This window comes from Prionailurus viverrinus, chromosome C1 (genome assembly GCF_022837055.1).
Source record: "Prionailurus viverrinus isolate Anna chromosome C1, UM_Priviv_1.0, whole genome shotgun sequence".
NCBI classification, from domain to species: domain Eukaryota; kingdom Metazoa; phylum Chordata; class Mammalia; order Carnivora; family Felidae; genus Prionailurus; species Prionailurus viverrinus.
In genome coordinates, this window is record NC_062568.1 from 1,437,222 (window position 1) to 1,455,342 (window position 18,121).

General features: G+C 43.7%; 1 protein-coding gene across 8 annotated transcripts in view; it reads left to right on the forward strand.

The window, feature by feature from the left end:
* USP40 (ubiquitin specific peptidase 40) overlaps positions 1–18,121 on the forward strand; it is an 88,380-nt gene that overhangs the window by 61,442 nt on the left and 8,817 nt on the right. For 7 of the 8 annotated variants that reach the window (XM_047871414.1, XM_047871411.1, XM_047871413.1 and 4 more), the window contains 7 exons: positions 2,569–2,605; positions 4,167–4,231; positions 5,988–6,062; positions 8,708–8,834; positions 10,836–10,930; positions 12,236–12,351; positions 17,107–17,172. In XM_047871414.1, the coding sequence (XP_047727370.1) occupies positions 2,569–2,605; positions 4,167–4,231; positions 5,988–6,062; positions 8,708–8,834; positions 10,836–10,930; positions 12,236–12,351; positions 17,107–17,172 (581 nt within the window). Of the gene's footprint in view, positions 1–2,568; positions 2,606–4,166; positions 4,232–5,987; positions 6,063–8,707; positions 8,835–10,835; positions 10,931–12,235; positions 12,352–17,106; positions 17,173–18,121 lie in introns of those variants that run through there. The other variant, XM_047871418.1, reaches the window with a different exon arrangement.

The following is an 18,121-nucleotide window of genomic DNA, read 5'->3' on the forward strand; positions in this document are numbered from 1 at the left end:
AGTTCTCACTTGTCATCTTCCTGCTCTCCATGGCGTTTTGACACGATTGATGCCTCTCTGTTCCTGTTTTTTCTTTAATGTTTGTTTATTCTGAGAGCACGATCAGGGGAAGGACAGAGAGAGATTCCCAAGCAGGCTCCATGCTCAGCAGAGAGCCCGGTGTGGGGCTCGATTTCACAAACCTTGAGACCGTGACCTGAGCCGAAATCAAGAGTCAGACACTTAACTGACTGAGCCCCCCAGGCGCCCCAGTGACTCTGTTCCTTGAAACACTTTTGTCACAGGCCTACCCCTTCACAGTTTGCTCTATGCTCTTTCTTCCCCTCGTCAGCACCCCAGCACTCAGTTCCTAGACTGGACCTTGCCCCAGAGCTCCATGCTTGGGGACCTCGCCCCAGAGCTCCAAGCTGCTGCCTGCTTGTCTGACCATCATCCCAGATCACCACACCCCTGCTCTGTACACCTGTCCTCTCACCTGTCTCCTGGCCTCAGTCACCCTTCCAGCTTCTGTCGGTTGATGGTAGCGACTCCATTTTTCTACTTGCTTGCGCCAAAACACCTTGGAGTCGTCCTTGATTCTTTTCTTTATTTCACATCCGGGTCTTCAGGAAGTCTTTTTGGTTCTACCATCAAAATTTATCTAGGATCTGGCTATATCTCATTCCTTCCACTGCCACACCTTGGTCATCTCTCATCTGGATTATTCCAACCGCTTCCTGATGGATCTTTGTCTTTCCAGCCTTGCATTTCCCAGGGTCTGTTCCTACAGAGGAGTTGAGTGATCCCTTTACTGTACTCAAAGCCCTTCTGTGCTTCCCTGTCTCATTCAGAGCCACGGCCAGAGGCCCTGAGTGTTCACTCTGCTCAGCCACATTGGCCTCCATGCTGTTCCCCAAAACGGCCTTTACATCGGCCATTCCCCTCCTTAGAACACAGCTAAGGTGGATGTCTAGCTGTTTGTGTTTTTGTTTGTTTGGTGGTGTTTTGTTTTGTTTTGTTTTGTTTTGAGTGTGCACACAGCGCACGTGGGTTGGGGAGAGGCAGAGAGAGAGGGAGAGAGACTAGCAGGCAAGCTGCACGCTCAGGGTGCAGGGTCGTGGGATCTGAAATCAAGACTCTGAGCCCCCAGGCGTCCCTGTTTGTGTTTCTTAAATAATGCCCGTTGTGAAGACCGCAGTTTGCTTTGCAGCTTCGCCCCATTCCCTGTGTGTTAATGTGATGTGTTCTCTTTGTCCTCCTTTTCTAAAAAGTCTTTGTTATTTTTAGTCCTACAACTACTCGGGGATTCCCTGGGGGCGGGTTGGGCAGTGCTAAAGATCCTCCTTGGTCACCAGCCTGTGCTGGTCCCTCAGAAGTCACCATTGTCTTGGGAAGGTGTGATCTGACCACACCCGTGAATGTGTGTCCTTCCAGACTTTGGACATGCACGGACCAACATGGGGAGGTGTGTGTGTGTGTGTGTGTATGTACAGACGAGGGGCTGGGCTTCTTCACATGGTTTCTTTTACATCATAAATGGGATCACGCTGCATGTATTATACTAGAATTTTCACTTCAGATATTTTAAAGATCTTTTAAGACCAGTGCATATAAATCTCCTGTATCCTTTTAGCTGTTTTAAGACCTCTTACAGCTTATTTAAATGTTCCCCTGTTGGGGCGCCTGGGTGGCGCAGTCGGTTAAGCGTCCAACTTCAGCCAGGTCACGATCTCGCGGTCCGTGAGTTCGAGCCCCGCGTCGGGCTCTGGGCTGATGGCTCGGAGCCTGGAGCCTGTTTCCGATTCTGTGTCTCCCTCTCTCTCTGCCCCTCCCCCGTTCATGCTCTGTCTCTCTCTGTCCCAAAAATAAATAAACGTTGAAAAAAAAAAAATTAAAAATAAATAAATAAATAAATAAATGTTCCCCTGTTAATGGATATTTTGATCCTTTGCTCTTTTTTTTATTCCTTATTCTTCCTTCCACTCTGGTGTAGTATAAATCACGTTTTATCTACTCTTTCGTTCTCAGTTAATTTGAGAATGTTTTTTTCCGTCAGGAAGTTGGGAGTTTCTATTTTTTATTATTATTTAAACTTGGATTAATCACATCTCGCTTATTGCGTCATGCTGTGGGGTCGCCACCTGCACAGATCTTTCTCTGTGAGTTTATAGATGACCAGTGGTATTTCTTGAGTGCTACATAAAGACTAATTTCTCTTTGTAAGATTCAGTTCAATGTGTATCTGTGAAATCAGTCTAATCCTATCTAGTCAAAACCGTGGTGTTGGTCCTCACAAGCAGAAGAAGGTCACACTATAGACCTGGGTGCATCTAAGTCTCAGATGCAAACACCAGGAACTTGTTTTTCCCTCCTGGGTTTGCTCCAGCTCTTAGGAAGCAGAGCTTGCTTAAATCCTCTCCGTGGCTATGTACATCCTGATCTCTTCGGGAATTATTAAATGTAATAAAATAGGCCCAGGGTCCAAAAGGGGTATCTCTCACAGTACTGTAACTCAAAAACAGAAAACTAATGAACATGGTTTTTCTATGTGTGTCTGTGTGTGTGTGTGTGTGTGTTTTTTTTTAACAGTGTTTAAAGCTCATGCTGGAGAAGTCTGGCCTACCAGGTAAGTTACAGACCACGATGATGCAGTCTTATCTATATCCTTAGAATAAATTACCTGCAAGCCTAATGAAAGCTTTTCAGACATTTTTGGGCCAGGTCTGTTACACTTTACACCTCTGTGTGTACATAGTGAAGTCTCCTGGTTCATATTTGCAAGCTCGAAGAAGTCTGGCTGTGGGTTAGCAGACACTGGCACAGTTAGGATTTATGCCCTCCAGAATTACCCAGGCTTTTCACTGATGGGTTTTTTTTTTTCTTTTTCTTTTTAACGTCATGGATTCAGAATTTCAGCGCATTGTGCTTCATGCCAGGATTTTTGTGCTAGAGACTAGGGAATGTAATACAAATGAAGAAAATAAATCTTTGAAGTAGGTACCTAGGTGGAATCACGCGAGCCAGCTCACAGGGGCATCACGCAGCTCTTACAGCATTTGTGGTCCTCAGACTTCACCAGAGGGTAACCTGTGGTTCCGGTAGCCGGGAGGGAAGCTGACGGGCCTGCACAAGGGGCCCTGTCCTCGGAGCTTACACTCCTGTGCAGGAACAGTGCCCGTTCCCGTCTCACAGGTGACAGACAGAGGCTGAGACTGGCTGCAGGGTTTACTCAGAGTCACATGGCAAGTAGCTGGGCCTCTCTGCCCACAGAACCCGAGTTCTTCCTTCCGGGTTATGCTTGGAAGTAATGGTGTTCACTTTCAGCTTCCTGGTGGTGTTTGCTTGTTGTTTTTAAAACACACTTGGATCAAGTTAAATATTGCTGTAATTCTTACGGTATTTAAAACTAGAACTAATGGCAGGAGAGGGTCTGCAAAGAACAGTATTGTAAGGACTCAAACCTGTGGCCTGTGCAGGTGAAGTAGGAGATCCAGGTTTCCTCCTTTGGCTGCAGCTTCTCTGGGTGGGTGGCGTGGCTCACTCCTCACAAGACATGGCTGGTGCGTTTGTTTGTTTTTTCATAACCAGGATTTCCAGCTCTGGCTCTATTCAGCTTCCCTCTCCTCCTCAAAGAATTTCCCATTTCATCTCAATATAGGAAGCATACCGAGAGCCAGTAATCTAATTAAAGAATATTTTACATTTTTAAGTGTTCATTTACAACAACTTCATTAAAATGCTATTTCAAAAACAATAGTTTGTGCATGTTATCAGTTGCTAAGAGACACGAGCATATACTTTCAACCAAGACCATGAAATAAAACAACTTCATCATGATTTTAGAAGAGATTCTGTACTTGGGTATACGTGTACATATATGTGTACTTGTGTGTGATGGGTGTGGACATGTAAGTAATACAGGTATAATGTAAATATTGTGTAGTCACAGCAAGCGTTATTTCTGTTCACAAGTATGCAGATCTTAGTGGGATGGAGAGCAAATTAACCAGATTGGAGGAACAACTTAATTTTTTTCATGACTGGAAGAGATCATTTACTTTAAAAGTTAGTTAGTAGTTAGTAGACCAAATCTCATTTGATATTCATTTATCCAAAAGGGACATCATTGACAAACTCTTAAAATATACTCATCATTTTTTTTCATACTGATTTTGATTCCTTCACAGGAGACACGTGGCATTTACGGAAAATGGATTGGTGCTATGAAGCGGGAGAGCCTTTATGTGAAGAAGTAAGACTATTTCTACACATTTTGTTCTTTAAAATGATTGTTTATTTTGTGTTTCATGCAGGATACCTATCCCCCTCATGAATACATTCGAGAGAAAACTTTAATCTTTTTTTTAGGACACAAAAATCTGTACCTGGGTCTACTTTTACTTCTTTACTGTGGGCTTTTGACACAGAGGGAAAATCTCAGCCTCGTGGGAATGTTTCTAACAGCTGTGTTAGTCCTCTTTTGACTTCAGAGAGTTTGTCCCTAGAAATAATAGTTCCCCATTGAGAGACAGAGAACTTCAGAGAACAGAAAACATGTGAGCCGGTGAAAGAATGCAAAGCTACACTCTGAATTTGGAAACCTGAATATTTTAATCTCCGTTGCTCTGAACGTTAACGATGGCAGAATTCATCTTCCCAGCTGGTCACTTAGGCTTTGATCAAAACTGCATCTCAGGATCCATCCAGACTCTTCCGGTAGCCTTAGAAACAGTGTTATCACAGGCTAGTTGGAATCTGGTCAACCATCTTCTTGCTGATTCAGGTAGCATCAAACCATGGCTCTAAGGAGCCCCAAGATGAAGCTCTGTGAGAAAGCTTAGGCATTTGTGACCAGCCACTCTTCCCGCAGTCTGCCTCTGCGTGCTCTCTGTTCAGTAACAGGTAGTGGCATTGAACATCATCAGAAGGTTGACTCAAGCAGGTGGACTGGGGCCCTCCCACCGGAATACTCTTCGCTGTGCAGGGCTGAGCGAGTCTGCACAGAGAGGCCCCTCTGAGTCTTGGCCAGGAATCTGACTGCCCAGAGTAAGAAGTGAACCTCAGAGAATCTTGGGGACACACGGTTCGGATGTCAGAGAGCGTATCTGGTCATGTGGTCTCTGCGTTTTCTTCTCTGTTAATTCCCACATCGGTATCGGTTCGTCTAAAAGCCATCTCAGTGTCCTCATGACTGGCTCCTCCTCCCAGACCTGCTGTCTCCCAGCCTGGTGTCTTCAGCCCACAGTGGCGCCTCCCCTGCTTACCTGCCTGCTCCGTATTTGGTCTTGGCCTTCGGAGACCTCTCAACTCCTCCACTCCTTCCTGATTCTTCCCACCACTGGCTGCCTGGGCCAACTTTTTTTCTTCTTTTTTGGCCTCTTACCTAAATTACACCAACCGGCTTCCCCAAGTCAGGTGTCCCCCACTTCAGTATGTCGTTCTGTGGCAGCCAGACTGGTCTTTAAACACCCTTCTCAGAAAACTTGAGTGCCTTTTTTCAAAGCACCTAAAAACTCCTTTATTTCTAGTTCACAGCCCTTCCACCTGTGACTCCCCCCCCCCCCCCCCCCCCGCCCTCCGATCAGTTCCCTCTCCAACTGACACTCTAGTCGGCCCATCTCTCAGCTCTTCTTGGATTCTTGACATAACCTCTACCGTAACCCTTTTCTTCTCAGGAGAATTCCTTCTCTCGTTTCCTCCAGCTTTTTCCAAATCAAACCCATCCTTTAGGCTTAACTAGAATTTCATCCTGTGTAGCTCAGGCTCTCATCCTTTCTCATTCTGTCCACCTCCCCCCTCCCCTAATCTTCTATGATACCTCCGGTTCATACCCGATAATTTAATACGTAATGATACGCTGTTTTACAGTCTCAGTTTATTTCCTGTCTTCCCCCATAGCTGCCTTACTGTTTCTTTCTTTCTTGAATGGGTAGTAGAGGCATCTGGTGTAAAGAAAAGAACCTAATCTCTGTTGCTGTCAGAACTCATAAAGGAATTTCTTTCCCCAGGACGCATCCCTGAAAGAACTTACGATATGTTCTGGAGATACCTTGCTTTTAATTGAAGGAAAACTTCCTCTTCCGGTAAGATTTCGCTTCTGAATTGACATTTTATAAATCACAGTTACTGCTTTCAGATTACAAAGGTGGTATATTCTCATCGTGGGGAAATACGACCCATCATGAAGAGAATGATAAGATTTGGGGTAAGTTCTCTAATCAGACAGCTGCCAGATTCTACATCTTTATAGATTTCCCTCTTATAAAATCAGTTTGTATACAATGTTATTTCCTACTTCTCATATTTCATTTTTTAACCTGACTACAAAATCCAAAAATAATCATCATAGCCAGTGTATGCCTTACCATGGTTTAATTCATATATATTCCCGTTTTAAATTTTTTAATACTTAAATACAAATCCTCCTTAAAATTGTTCCAGAGTCAAAATCAGCAAGTCAGAAGGTACGAACTTTTACAGACTAGACACTGTCTGTATCTTGCCACGTTGTTTTCCCAGAAAGGTGCACCACATTGACATCCCTAATCAGCCACATCTGAGAGCTCTTAAATAAACACTGCATGTTACCACTTTTTTTTTTTTTAATGTTAGTGCAAGTGGAGGGGCAGAGAGAGGGGGACAGAGAATCTGAGGTGGGCTCTGCACTGACAGCAGCGAGCCCCAGGTGGGCCTTGAACTCACAAACCGTGAGATCGTGACCTGAGCCAAAGTCAGATGCTCAACTGACTGAGCCACCCAGGTGCCCCCGTATTACCGCTTTTTAAGACCATTATTTATTTCTTTTTGGTTTTTTTTTAATTTTTTTTTTAACGTTTATTTATTTTTTTGAGACAGAGAGAGACAGAGCATGAACAGGGAAGGAGCAGAGAGAGAGGGAGACACAGAATCCGAAACAGGCTCCAGGCTCTGAGCTGTCAGCACAGAGCCCGACACAGGGCTCGAACTCACGGACCGTGAGATCATGACCTGAGCTGAAGTCGGACGCTTAACCGACCAAGCCACCCAGGCGCCCCTATTTGGTTATTTTTAATGTGGACACATGTAAAGGCAAAAGTTAAAAAAAAATGATCCCAGATTCCAGCACTGAGATAACCATTTGGTTATAATTAGAAAATTCAAATACCATAGAAGGCCATAAAATGAAAAAGGTTTTCCCATATTTTTCTCCCCAGAGAGAGAATGAATTTACTTTCCCTTGTATATCCTTCCAAGAAAAAACTGATGCCTGTTTGTATGCAGAATGGTACAGAAGGATATGTGTGTTCCCTTCTAACGTTTACGTGAAGGGGGTCGTATTCTTTGCATTGTTTTACACTTGGTTTTTGTTTTTATTCACTTACTGTATCTTGAGGATCTCATATCAGCACACACCTTATTCTTCTGCATCACTTCTTAGAATTCTGTTTTATTCCATGACCTTTAAAGTGAACTTTTTAATGGGTAATATTCATAATACAAAATTTAAAGTGTATACAAAGCGGGGCCAGGAAAAGTAAGCATCCCTCCTGCCCTCCAGCTGCTCAGTGCCGTCCCTCTGTAGGCAACCAGTTTCCACTGTATCCTTCCAGAAGTATATACTTTGTAATGCACACATATATATGCACACACGTGTGTATGTGTATATACGTAGCACATACATACATGTTTTTGTGTACATGCATGTTTTTCTTTACACAAAAGATCATATGCAATTCTTTTTCTGTACCTCCCTTTCTTCATGAATATTTTATCTCCATATATATGTTACGTTAGTATACATACAGCTATTTCATTGTTTGATGGCTGTGTAATATAGTCCATTGTGTGGAGGTACCGTGGTTAATCCAGCCAGTCTCTTTTCAAGGTTTTAGGTGGTTTCCAGTCTCTTGTTGATACAAATAACACTGCAAAAAATATCGCATATGTGCCATTTGCACGCATGTATCTACGGGATAAGTTCCTAGAACTGAAATCACTTTGTCAAAGGTTATGGCCTACCATAATGTAATCGGTTTGTGGTTTTTGCCACCGTAAACAGTTTGCATCTGTGGCTTTGTGTACGTGGACTAATATATCAGCTTTATTTCCTGTAGTTTGTATATAGGAATCCAACTTAGAGCAGTAGGTTCTTCCTTCTTTATAAAGTTCCTTTAGGAATTTTAATGAGTGAAAACTGCTTCTAACAGGTGCATTGTACTAGTGGAGCTCTTACAATGCCTGAAAATATTTGTACAGTTTACTCTGTTAAATATTTTGTTATCTTGTTTATACTTGTCAGTTATCGTGGTAAGATACTACAAGTAAGTGTATCTACTAAGATACTTCTAAGCAAAGAACACTGGGTCCCAGTCATCCATCCCAAAGACTAATTTTTATGACTTTAAACTCTTTTTTTTGGGGGGGGGGGGAGAGAGCAGGAGAGGGGCAAGGAAGAGAGAGAATTCCAAGCAGGCTCTGCGCTGATGGCACAGAGCCTGACGCAGGGCCCGATCTCATAAACCACAAGATCACGACCTGAGCCTAAATCAAGAGTCTGGTGCTTAACCAACTGAGCCACCCAGGAGCCCCGATCTTAAACTTTTAGATGTAGCGTATGGCAGTTAGTAATCTAAAAAGAAAAGTAATACATTCAGGAACATTTTCTGTTATCAAGATATTTCTCTCTGTGGAAGTAGAAATTCACTCCATGCATGTACGTCACAGAAGTTAGAAATGCTCCATTCTTCAGGGTTTCCTGAAGGTGCCCATCTGGTGGTACCAGCCTGGGGGTCCCTCCGGTCATTGGAAGAGTCATCAGGACCAGGTGGACGGTACCCCTTCTCCAAGTGGGGTCTGGACAGCTACTTCCACCCAAGGTGAGAACAGTGGCAGCCAGTGTGTCCTAAAGAAAAGTAAAGTGACAAAGGAAGTGTGTGTCTTCAGCGTAAGGCTGAAAATCGAAACCTGTTTATTCCATAACTCATGCCATGATAACACTGTCCTATTTTCCTACAGTGCTTTGTAACCCCTGTAAAGTGCCGGCTCTTATTATCCTTATTAATCAGTGTATCAGATGTTTTCACCCCACAAGATCCTCATGAATTTAGCCCATTTATTGTAACAGATTGGGACACTGAGTCTTTAGTCCCCGCAGGGGCTCCTCCGCGGCCCCCACGGCAGAGACCACACCTGCCGGCTCCCTCCTTCCTGCCTCCCCCGCCAGGTCCCCGCCTCTCTCCTCTGACTTCTGAGAAGCCCGAGTGCGAATGCTGTTTTACTCTAAGTTGTTCTCCACGGACAGAATTGAGCGCGCACATCGTGATGAGCAAGAAGTCACTAGCAGAGAGCTGGAATGTGTCGTAAAAAGATTTTCACTTCATTACAGAGAAAACACAAGTTAATTTTCCTTGTAGCTAAATAAAGAATATATTTATGGTAGGACCAACTCTTTACATATTTTTTTCCTTTTGTTGTGTTTTACTTCGTTATTTAGCGGTTCTAGTGCCTTGAGGTATTACACACTTAATATTTCTTTTTACCTTTTAAAGCCTCAGTACTGAAATGAACACAGATGAGTCACGTTGTTGTCTCCTTACTCTGAAGTCAGGATTATACGTAAGGAGCAATAAAATACTTCATGTTGAATTACCTCTGAAATTGGCATTAAGTTTTTTTGTTGGGGTTATATTACATACGCACTAATTCTAAAAATGCTTTGGCGGTAGAATGTTAATTACATAGAGAATTGGATACAAACTTAAAAAGCAGTGTCTTTCTCCATGAAAGTAAAAGTTGTGTTTTTTTTGAATGTTTATTTTTGAGAGAGATGGAATACGAGTGGGGGAGGGGCAGAGAGAGAGAGAGAGGCCCAGAATCTGAAGCAGGCTCCAGACTGCAAGCTGTCAGCACAGCACCCAACTCAGGGCTCGAACTCCGGAACCGTGACATCATGATCTGAGTCGGTCGGATGCTCAACCACCCAGGCGCCCCCAAAATAGTTCATTTTTTGATAGTCCTTCTATATCACAATATATGGGAAATATGTTTTCGTTCCTGAGAGTTTCCTAAAAGTATCTTCTGGTGGCATCAGCTCATGGTGTACTTAAGACAGAAGAACCACTCACAAAGAGCTTTTTTACTTAATTTACTTAATCTGATATCTTACTGTGTATTAGCACTGTGCCCAGCAATCAACAAAGCAAAAATGAGTTTTAAATTTAGTTACCAACTTTTGTATCTAGAGTTTTAGATAAGAGAACATTTTGGTTTTGCCTTTTTAAAACAAATGTAGAAAGTCCTTCTTACTGTCAAGGAAATTTTAGTCAGTAAACATTTACTGGCCATTTACTATGTGGCGTCCACCAATCCCAGACACTGGGAAGACCAGCAGGATAGATGGAGAATGCCTGCCCTCTGTGGAAAATGACCATCGTCTTGGGGAGACAGAGTAGGAAAGCCATACACACAAGAAAACAGACAAAACGTGTTGGGGTAAGTGTCACGAGAGAAACAAGAAGGTAAAATAGCAAGGGCTGAGGATCCTACCAGTAAAGTCCTCTCTGAGGAAGGAGAAAATGTGGAGAAGAATATTCTAGGAGGACATCACAAGCGTGAGACTCCTCAAACCCACTGCAGTGAGAGAACCGTGGCATCCTCCCTCCCTCCCCACAGCATCCTCCCTCCCTGCCAGTGTACCAGGCGTGGCCTCCTCCCTTCCCAAGTCCCCAGGGACCCAATTTGAGGAACTTGGATTCATACTTTCTTGAATGGAGCTATACTAACCCTGTTTGTAATATCAAAACATGGCGTGTATTTCAGAAATAGGAAGCGAACACACGGCAAAGCTCCTCTCTAACCTCCAGCTCTGTCCCTCGTAGGTGCTCCAGGTGACCTGTATGCAGAGGCTTCCCTCCGCCACGTGGGGGACCTCGAGATCTCAGAAGAGGCCACCTTGCTGGAGCTGAAGTCCCAGGTCAGACTTGCTCCCGTGGCGCACGTTAGTGGTGGCGTGGCTTCTTCCAGTGAGATATTAATATCTTCTTCTATTTCCTTTTGCCTCACTTACAGTCTGTTCTGATATGGCATGTGTTATATGCCATGTTCAGTGGTAAGTACCCAACAGGCGACTCACACATATGGCTCAGATGGCCCCTGGTGTTTGTTTCTGCCACTGGCCTTGTGCCTTTCATTTCCCCCCACTCTGACAGGCATGCTGTGTGCTTTCATTTCAGTTTGTCCTCAGTGACTTGCAGCTTATGTTCATTTTGATGTCTGTAAGGAAACATGATTTATTGAAACATCTGTAAAGCATTCACTTTACCCCTTTATTTACATTGTTTTTGTATCATCGTGATCCATGTGTTAAGTGTTGTCCGTTAAAAGACGTGTTATCTGTCTCCCAGGTCCAGACATGAGCTTTACGGTAGGGTGTCAAACTGGATACTGTATCATTTTCTTCTGTATTAACATTAGTAGAGAAAGGGCATTCGATCCAAATGGAAAGGCTGGATTGAAAACAACACAAAATGCTTAAGAAGCATCTTACTGTTACTGGGCATCCCTTTCTCTTAAAAAAAAAATCGGGGTGTCCAATTGAGTATCAGTGGCTGATCTTGACTTTCCTGTTGTGTCCTCGGCGTATGAAATAACCTTCCTCAGAAGCAGCAAACGGTCTTATTCCCATGAGGGACAGGAGGGGAGACTTTTTTGTCTTATATTGGATTGAGAGATACAAAATTGCTGTTTTTAGATAAAAAATGAATACTAGCCATTTTATATACTACAACCTAAATCTATAAAATAGTTCTCAGCCCCTGCAAAATTAGTGCAGAAGTTGAGGCCTAGCAGTTGCCTCCAAAGATTCCGAAACATTTCAAATTCAAGTTCTTTCACTGACTGAGGAAACTCTGAAGAACTATGTTAACGGTAAAGAAAGCGGATGATGAACCCCTTGCTTTCATTGGAGCTCTTGTGAGTTATACTCATAGAAATTAATTTCTAAGTTTCATTTTCTAAAACATGATTTAAAAGGAGCTTATGGCTCAATAGAAAATTCACTTATCCCACAAGCTGGTTTCCCTAGAGAGGAATACAACAGTAACTGGACTGATTTCATTCAAGCGATATCCCTGAGATTTTTTTTTTGATAGATTTTATCATTATGCAAGATACTCTTTCCCTCAGATGGCATTGTGTAGGGCTTCAGTTCGTCCAAAACAATACATATTGCGGGAGTGATTTTTCACACCATTGGAGAAACGTCTTGTTTCTTTTCTAGGCCATGACCTTGTCCTCCTCTGATTTCGTCATCCCGTCCCCAGCCTTCCTTAGAGCCTGGACCTTGGAAAGTAAGCGCCCCAGCAGGCTTTTACGGACCAACCTGCAGCAACTCAAGTAGGTTCCCCCTCGACACTCTGTCTTCCGTTTCCTCCACCGCTGTGGTACCAGGTGGTGAGAGGCCGTGGGAGAAGGCAGGTAGCCTGTTGTCAGGTAGACGCTTTGAAGCAGAAACTCTGGGCCTTTAGTTTGCCACATTAAGCATAAATGTAGCTCTGTGTGTTTTTACTGTGCTTCAGCTACCGTGAACAGAATTTTGAGGTTTTTTTCTAGCTTTATTGAGATATAATTGACATGTTAGCACTGTGTAAATTTAGAATGATTGCCACCATAGCGTTAGCGAACACCTGCGTCCCATCACAGAATTACCATTTCTTTTTCATGGTAAGAACATTCAAGATCTGCTCTCCTAGCAACTTTCAAATATGGGATACAGCACTGTGAACGGGAAGAGCTGGGCTGTACGTTAGAGCCTCAGACCTCACTTGTCTTCCTCCCGGACGTTTGGACTCTGTGATCAGCATCTCCTCTTTTCCTGCAGCCCTAGAAACCGTCACGTACTCTCTGTTCCTAGGAGTCCGGCCTTTTCAGATTCCACATCATATTTGTGAGATCGTACAGGATTTATCTTTCTCTGTCTCACTCACTCCACGTTACTCGCATAATGTCCTCAAGGTCCATCCATGTTGTCACAGACGATAGGCTGTCCTTCTTTCTCATGGCCGAATGATAGTCTGTTGCTTACACGTATAGACACCACGTCATTGTCTGTGATGGACACTTAGGTGTTTCCAAATCCTGGCTGTTGTGAATAATGCTGCTGTGAATAGTACCTATTTGAGATTTTGTTTTCATTTCCGTGCATACCCAGAAGTGCTAGGTCATATTGGCAATTCTATTTTTAATTTTTTGAGGAACCTCCAGAAAATTGGCTTCACCAATTTACATTCCCACCAACAGTGCACAGGGCTCCCTTTTCTCCACACCCTCGCCAGCACTTATCTCGTCTTCCTGATGCTAGTGGGAGGTGGCATCTCAGGGTGGTTGCGATTTGTATTTCCTTGATGAGGAGTGATGTTCACCTTTTCACGTGCCTTTTGGCCACCTGTAGATCTTCTTCAGGAAAGTGTCTATTCGGTTCCTCTGCCCATTTTTTTACTGGACTGTTTCGGAGGTTTCTTGCTTTTGAGATTTCTGGGTTCTTTCTTAACCCTTTATCACATAGATGATTTGCAGGTATTTTCACCCATTTCATAGGTTGCTTTTTCATTGACTGATGGTTTCCTTTGCTGTGCAAAAGCTTTTTAATTTGATGCAGTCAGTCCCACTTATTTTTGCTTTTCTTAGCTTTTCCTTTTGGTATCGGTACCAAATCCAAAAAAGTCATCGCCAAGGCCAATGTCAGGGAGCCTACCTCCTGTGTTTTCTTCTAGGAGTTTTGTGGTTTGTGGCCTTTCATTCAAGTCTTTAATCCATTTTGAGTTGCTTTTTTTTTAAGTTTGTATTATTTAAATACACCATATTAGAGCACATGTCTCTGAAAATATCACAAATAAAAGATTTTTTTTTCTTGTTTCAGCAAATTAGAAGTAGGGGGAAATTTCTACACAGTAGCTGCTATGAGCCTGATTTTTTTCCAATTTTTTTTCTTTTTTTTTCCATTCTTTTTTTTTTTTTTCTTCTTTGCCATGGAAGTAGCAACCTTAGGACGAGAACACTTACATGCATACGTACGCTGTGTTTTACGGAGACACAACAAAAGCGTTTGCGATAGATAGAGTGTTGCAAACGCCACATCTCTTTCCTTTATCTCATGTTCGGTTTTGATTGAAACACATTTCCTTACAACGCTTAAATATACAAAGAGCAAGTAGAATGTTGTTAAGGTAAAACACAGGGTACAGACTCTGGCCAGTGCCCTAATTGTTAATGAGAGTAGAAAGCAGATTTGAATTCTCCTCTTAATTCTCCTAATTAGCTTCATGAGTCATTTCCCTCCTCCCACGCTCCCCCCACCCAAGATGTGCCCCCGTGGATCTTTTTTTCATTTTCTCTACAGTCTCTCCATCAGCCCAGGTTCGTGGGGTGCTTAATGTTCGTATTCAGTCATTTTAATACACCGGTAATGCGGGAAGGGCGGTCAGGTCTGACGGAGGTGCGGTGGCGTGGAGCTGGCACTGGGGCTACCAAAGCGACTGTCCACTGAAGACAACGCGGGATCCACCGTGACGAACGCGGTCTGAGTTGAAGGCACGCATCTGGCATTACTCTGACCTTCCAGCAGCCCGGGTCTGGCAGTAGTGGATGGCACTGAAGTGAACGTAAATGGCCACTGATGAGAGTTGTGGGTCTATCACGTCCACAAAATAAGCTGCCACTGATGTAGTGAAACCGATCTTCTGGGACCACGTAAGACACTGAGATGATGTGCATCGCCTCGGGCCCAGTTCGCGCGCAGGAATCGACTGTCCTTAAGTGCTGCAGGCCCCGCCGTTCCCAGATCACCGACCATAGTCACTTGTGCACGGGACCACACCGCCCTCGGTGTAACAGGACAGGGCTGATGTCGCCCCACTGCGCCCGGCCGCAGGGGCACGCGAGGCTCCAGCTGTGCCAGTAGCTCTCCGTGGCACAGAGCAGACAGCGGCCCGCACCTTGCCCCCCGCGGCCGGCGCACCGCTTCCGGGGGAGCTGCCACCTGGCTTCACCACGGCCTGCTTTTCCCCTCGAGGTGGCGGCAGAAAGCGAGCGAGGCCGCTTGGCTTCCAAGGAAGAGTTTTTGAGCTGATTTTTGTGTGCAGCGTAAGAGAGCGATCAGTTCCGTTCTTTTGCACGTGGCTGTCCGGTTTTCCCAGCACCGTCTGTTGAAGAGACTCTCCTCTCCCCAGTGCGGAGTCTTGGCTCCTCTGTTGTAAACTCATGGGCCGTGCGTGCATGGGTTCATTGCTGAGGTCTCTGTTCTTCTCCATGGGTCTTTGTGTCTGTTTTTATGGCAAAACCATATTGTTTTGGTTACTGTAGTTTGAAGTCAGGAAGGGTGATGTCTCCAGCTTTGTTCTTTCTCAAGATTGCTTTGGCTCTTTGGGATCTTTTGCGGTTCCGTACAAATTTTAGAATTGGTTTTCTGTTTCGGTGAAAAATGCCATTGAAATTTCGATAGAGATTGCATCGAGTCTATAGATAGCTCTGGGTAATGTGGACATTTTAACAATATTCTTCCAATTCACAAACGTGGAATTTCTTTTCCACTTACTTGTTTCTTCAGAGAGTTTCTGTCATCAGTGTCTTCAGCATATCGATCTTTTGCCTCCTGGGTTAAAATCTCTTCCTGCGTATTTTATTCTTTTCAATGCTCGTAAATGGGACTGTTTTCTTTTTTTTTTCAACGTTTATTTATTTTTGGGACAGAGAGAGACAGAGCATGAACGGGGGAGGGGCAGAGAGAGAGGGAGACACAGAATCGGAAACAGGCTCCAGGCTCCGAGCCATCAGCCCAGAGCCTGACGCGGGGCTCGAACTCACGGACCGCGAGATCGTGACCTGGCTGAAGTCGGACGCTTAACCGACTGCGCCACCCAGGCGCCCCGGGACTGTTTTCTTAATTAGTCTTCCTGATAGTTCACTGTTAGTGTGTAAAACATTAAATGATTTTTGTATACTGATTTTGTATCCTGAGACTTTACTGAATTCATTTATTTTAATAGTTCTTTGGTGTTTAGGGTTTCCTATATATGTCATCTGTAACTGGAGACAGTTTTACTTCTTTCTTTTTGATCTGAGTGCCTTTTCTACTCCATGTTTCATTGCTCTCGGAAGGACTTCCAGGACTGTGCTGAACGAGGGCAGCGAGAGCGGGCGTCTTCTTACTCCTGATGGTAGAGGAAGGGCTTGCAGACTTTACCACTCAGCATGTTAGCTGTGAGCTTGTCATATATGGCCTTTATTATGTCAAGTTGCGTTTGGTCTCTACTCATTGTGTTGAGAATGTTTATCAGGAAAGGATGTAGAATTTTGGTCAAATGCTCTTTCTTCCTCTATTGAGATGATTAGATATGTACCCTTAGTTTTGTTACTGTATCACATTGATTGATTTGCAGATATTGAATCGCTCTTACATCCCTGCAATAAATTCTCCTTGATCATGGTGTAGGATTCTTTTAATGTACTGTTGAATTTGGTTTGCTAAGTCAGGTTTTGTATCAGGGTAAGGCTGGCCTCATAATAGAAATTTACAAATGTTCCCTATTCTGTTTTTTGAAAGAGCTTGAAGAGGATTGGTATTAATTCTTGAAATGTTTATTAGAATTAACCAGCGTGGGGCGCTTGTGTGGCTCAGTCGGTTAAGCATCCTACTTTGGCTCAGGTCATGATCTTGCAATTCGTGGGTTTGAGCCCTGCGGTGGGCTCTGTGCTGACAGTGTGGAGCCCACTGTGTCTCCCTCCCTCTCTCTGCTCCTCCCCAACTCATGCTTGCGCTCTCTCTCTCAAAAATAAACATTAAAAAATTAAAAAAAACACACACACACCAGTAAAACCATCTGGTCCTGGACTTTTCTGATTCAGTTCCCTTGCTAGTAGTTGGTCTGTTCAGATTTTCTATTTAGTACATACTAAGTCTAGTATGTTCCAAGACTTACCCATTGTTTTCCAGCCTGTCCAGTTTGTTGGCATCCATTTGTTCATAGTTGCCTCTCAAATATTAGAGTGTTCTTTTTAGTATATTCTTTTGCTCAAGAGAAAACTTAGAATTTTCCCCCAAAAAATCTAAAAACTTACATGTCACTCAGTATTTTGTTTCATTTCTTTTATCAGGGAGTATAAACTGGGAAGGAAAACGGAGATCTGTCTAGAGCCCCTTCAGAAGGAAGAAGACTTGGGGTAAGCCATCCTATTCCATGTACATGTCTCGTCAGGTGGGTAGTCTCCTGAAAAACTTAACAATGTGATCAGTAATGAAGGGTTTTCTCCCACTGTTTGAGTAGCATGGCAGCTTAAACCAGATTGTGTTCTGCAGATATGTCTGTATGTCTGGTGTCTGGAATTTAGAACTCAGTTTTCCATGAAAACAGTGAGTCACAAATGCATACTGACTCCGTAATGATCTCAAAGTGTAGGAAGCTGCTCATTCCCAGCTCTCACCAGTGCACTGAGATAGTCTGTTGTCAGACTGACTTAGCACAGCACCTGTCACTGCCCCCCCCCCACCCTACTTTTTCGTCTTCACAGTGCCTGACATATACGTACTGAATTATGTGTTACTGGTCTCCCACTGCTGGGATGTAAGCCTTGTGAGAACACATCCTTTGTGTTTTGGTCACTGCTCTTGCCGCAGTACCTAGAAGAGTGCCTGCGTCGTGGTCACTAATTATTGAATAAAGAAACACCCCTAAGGTGTCTGTAATCAACCTTCCTATTTCTTTTCTCATTTCAAGAAAGTCTTTTAGGGGCGCGTGGTGGCTAGTCAGTTAAGTGTCCAACTCTTGGTTTCGGCTCAGGTCACGATCTCACAGTTTGTGAGTTCGAGCCCCACGTGGGGCTCTGTGCTGACATTGTGGAGCCTGCTCGGGATTCTCTCTCTGCCCCTCCCCCACTCACTCTCTCTCAAATAAATTAAAAAATATAAAATATCTTATAAGACCTTCTATCAGTATCATAAAATAGGTTGCTTCTACCTGATGTGATGGGAACACCATTCCTGCTGTTCATCCTGCTGTGTAGTAACCAGGAGCCCTCCATCGACAGGACTTTCATTTAACCCCTCTGCGTTTATAAAAGTGCATCCTTTTTTTTTTTTTAATTTACCATTTTTTTTAATGGTTATTTTTGA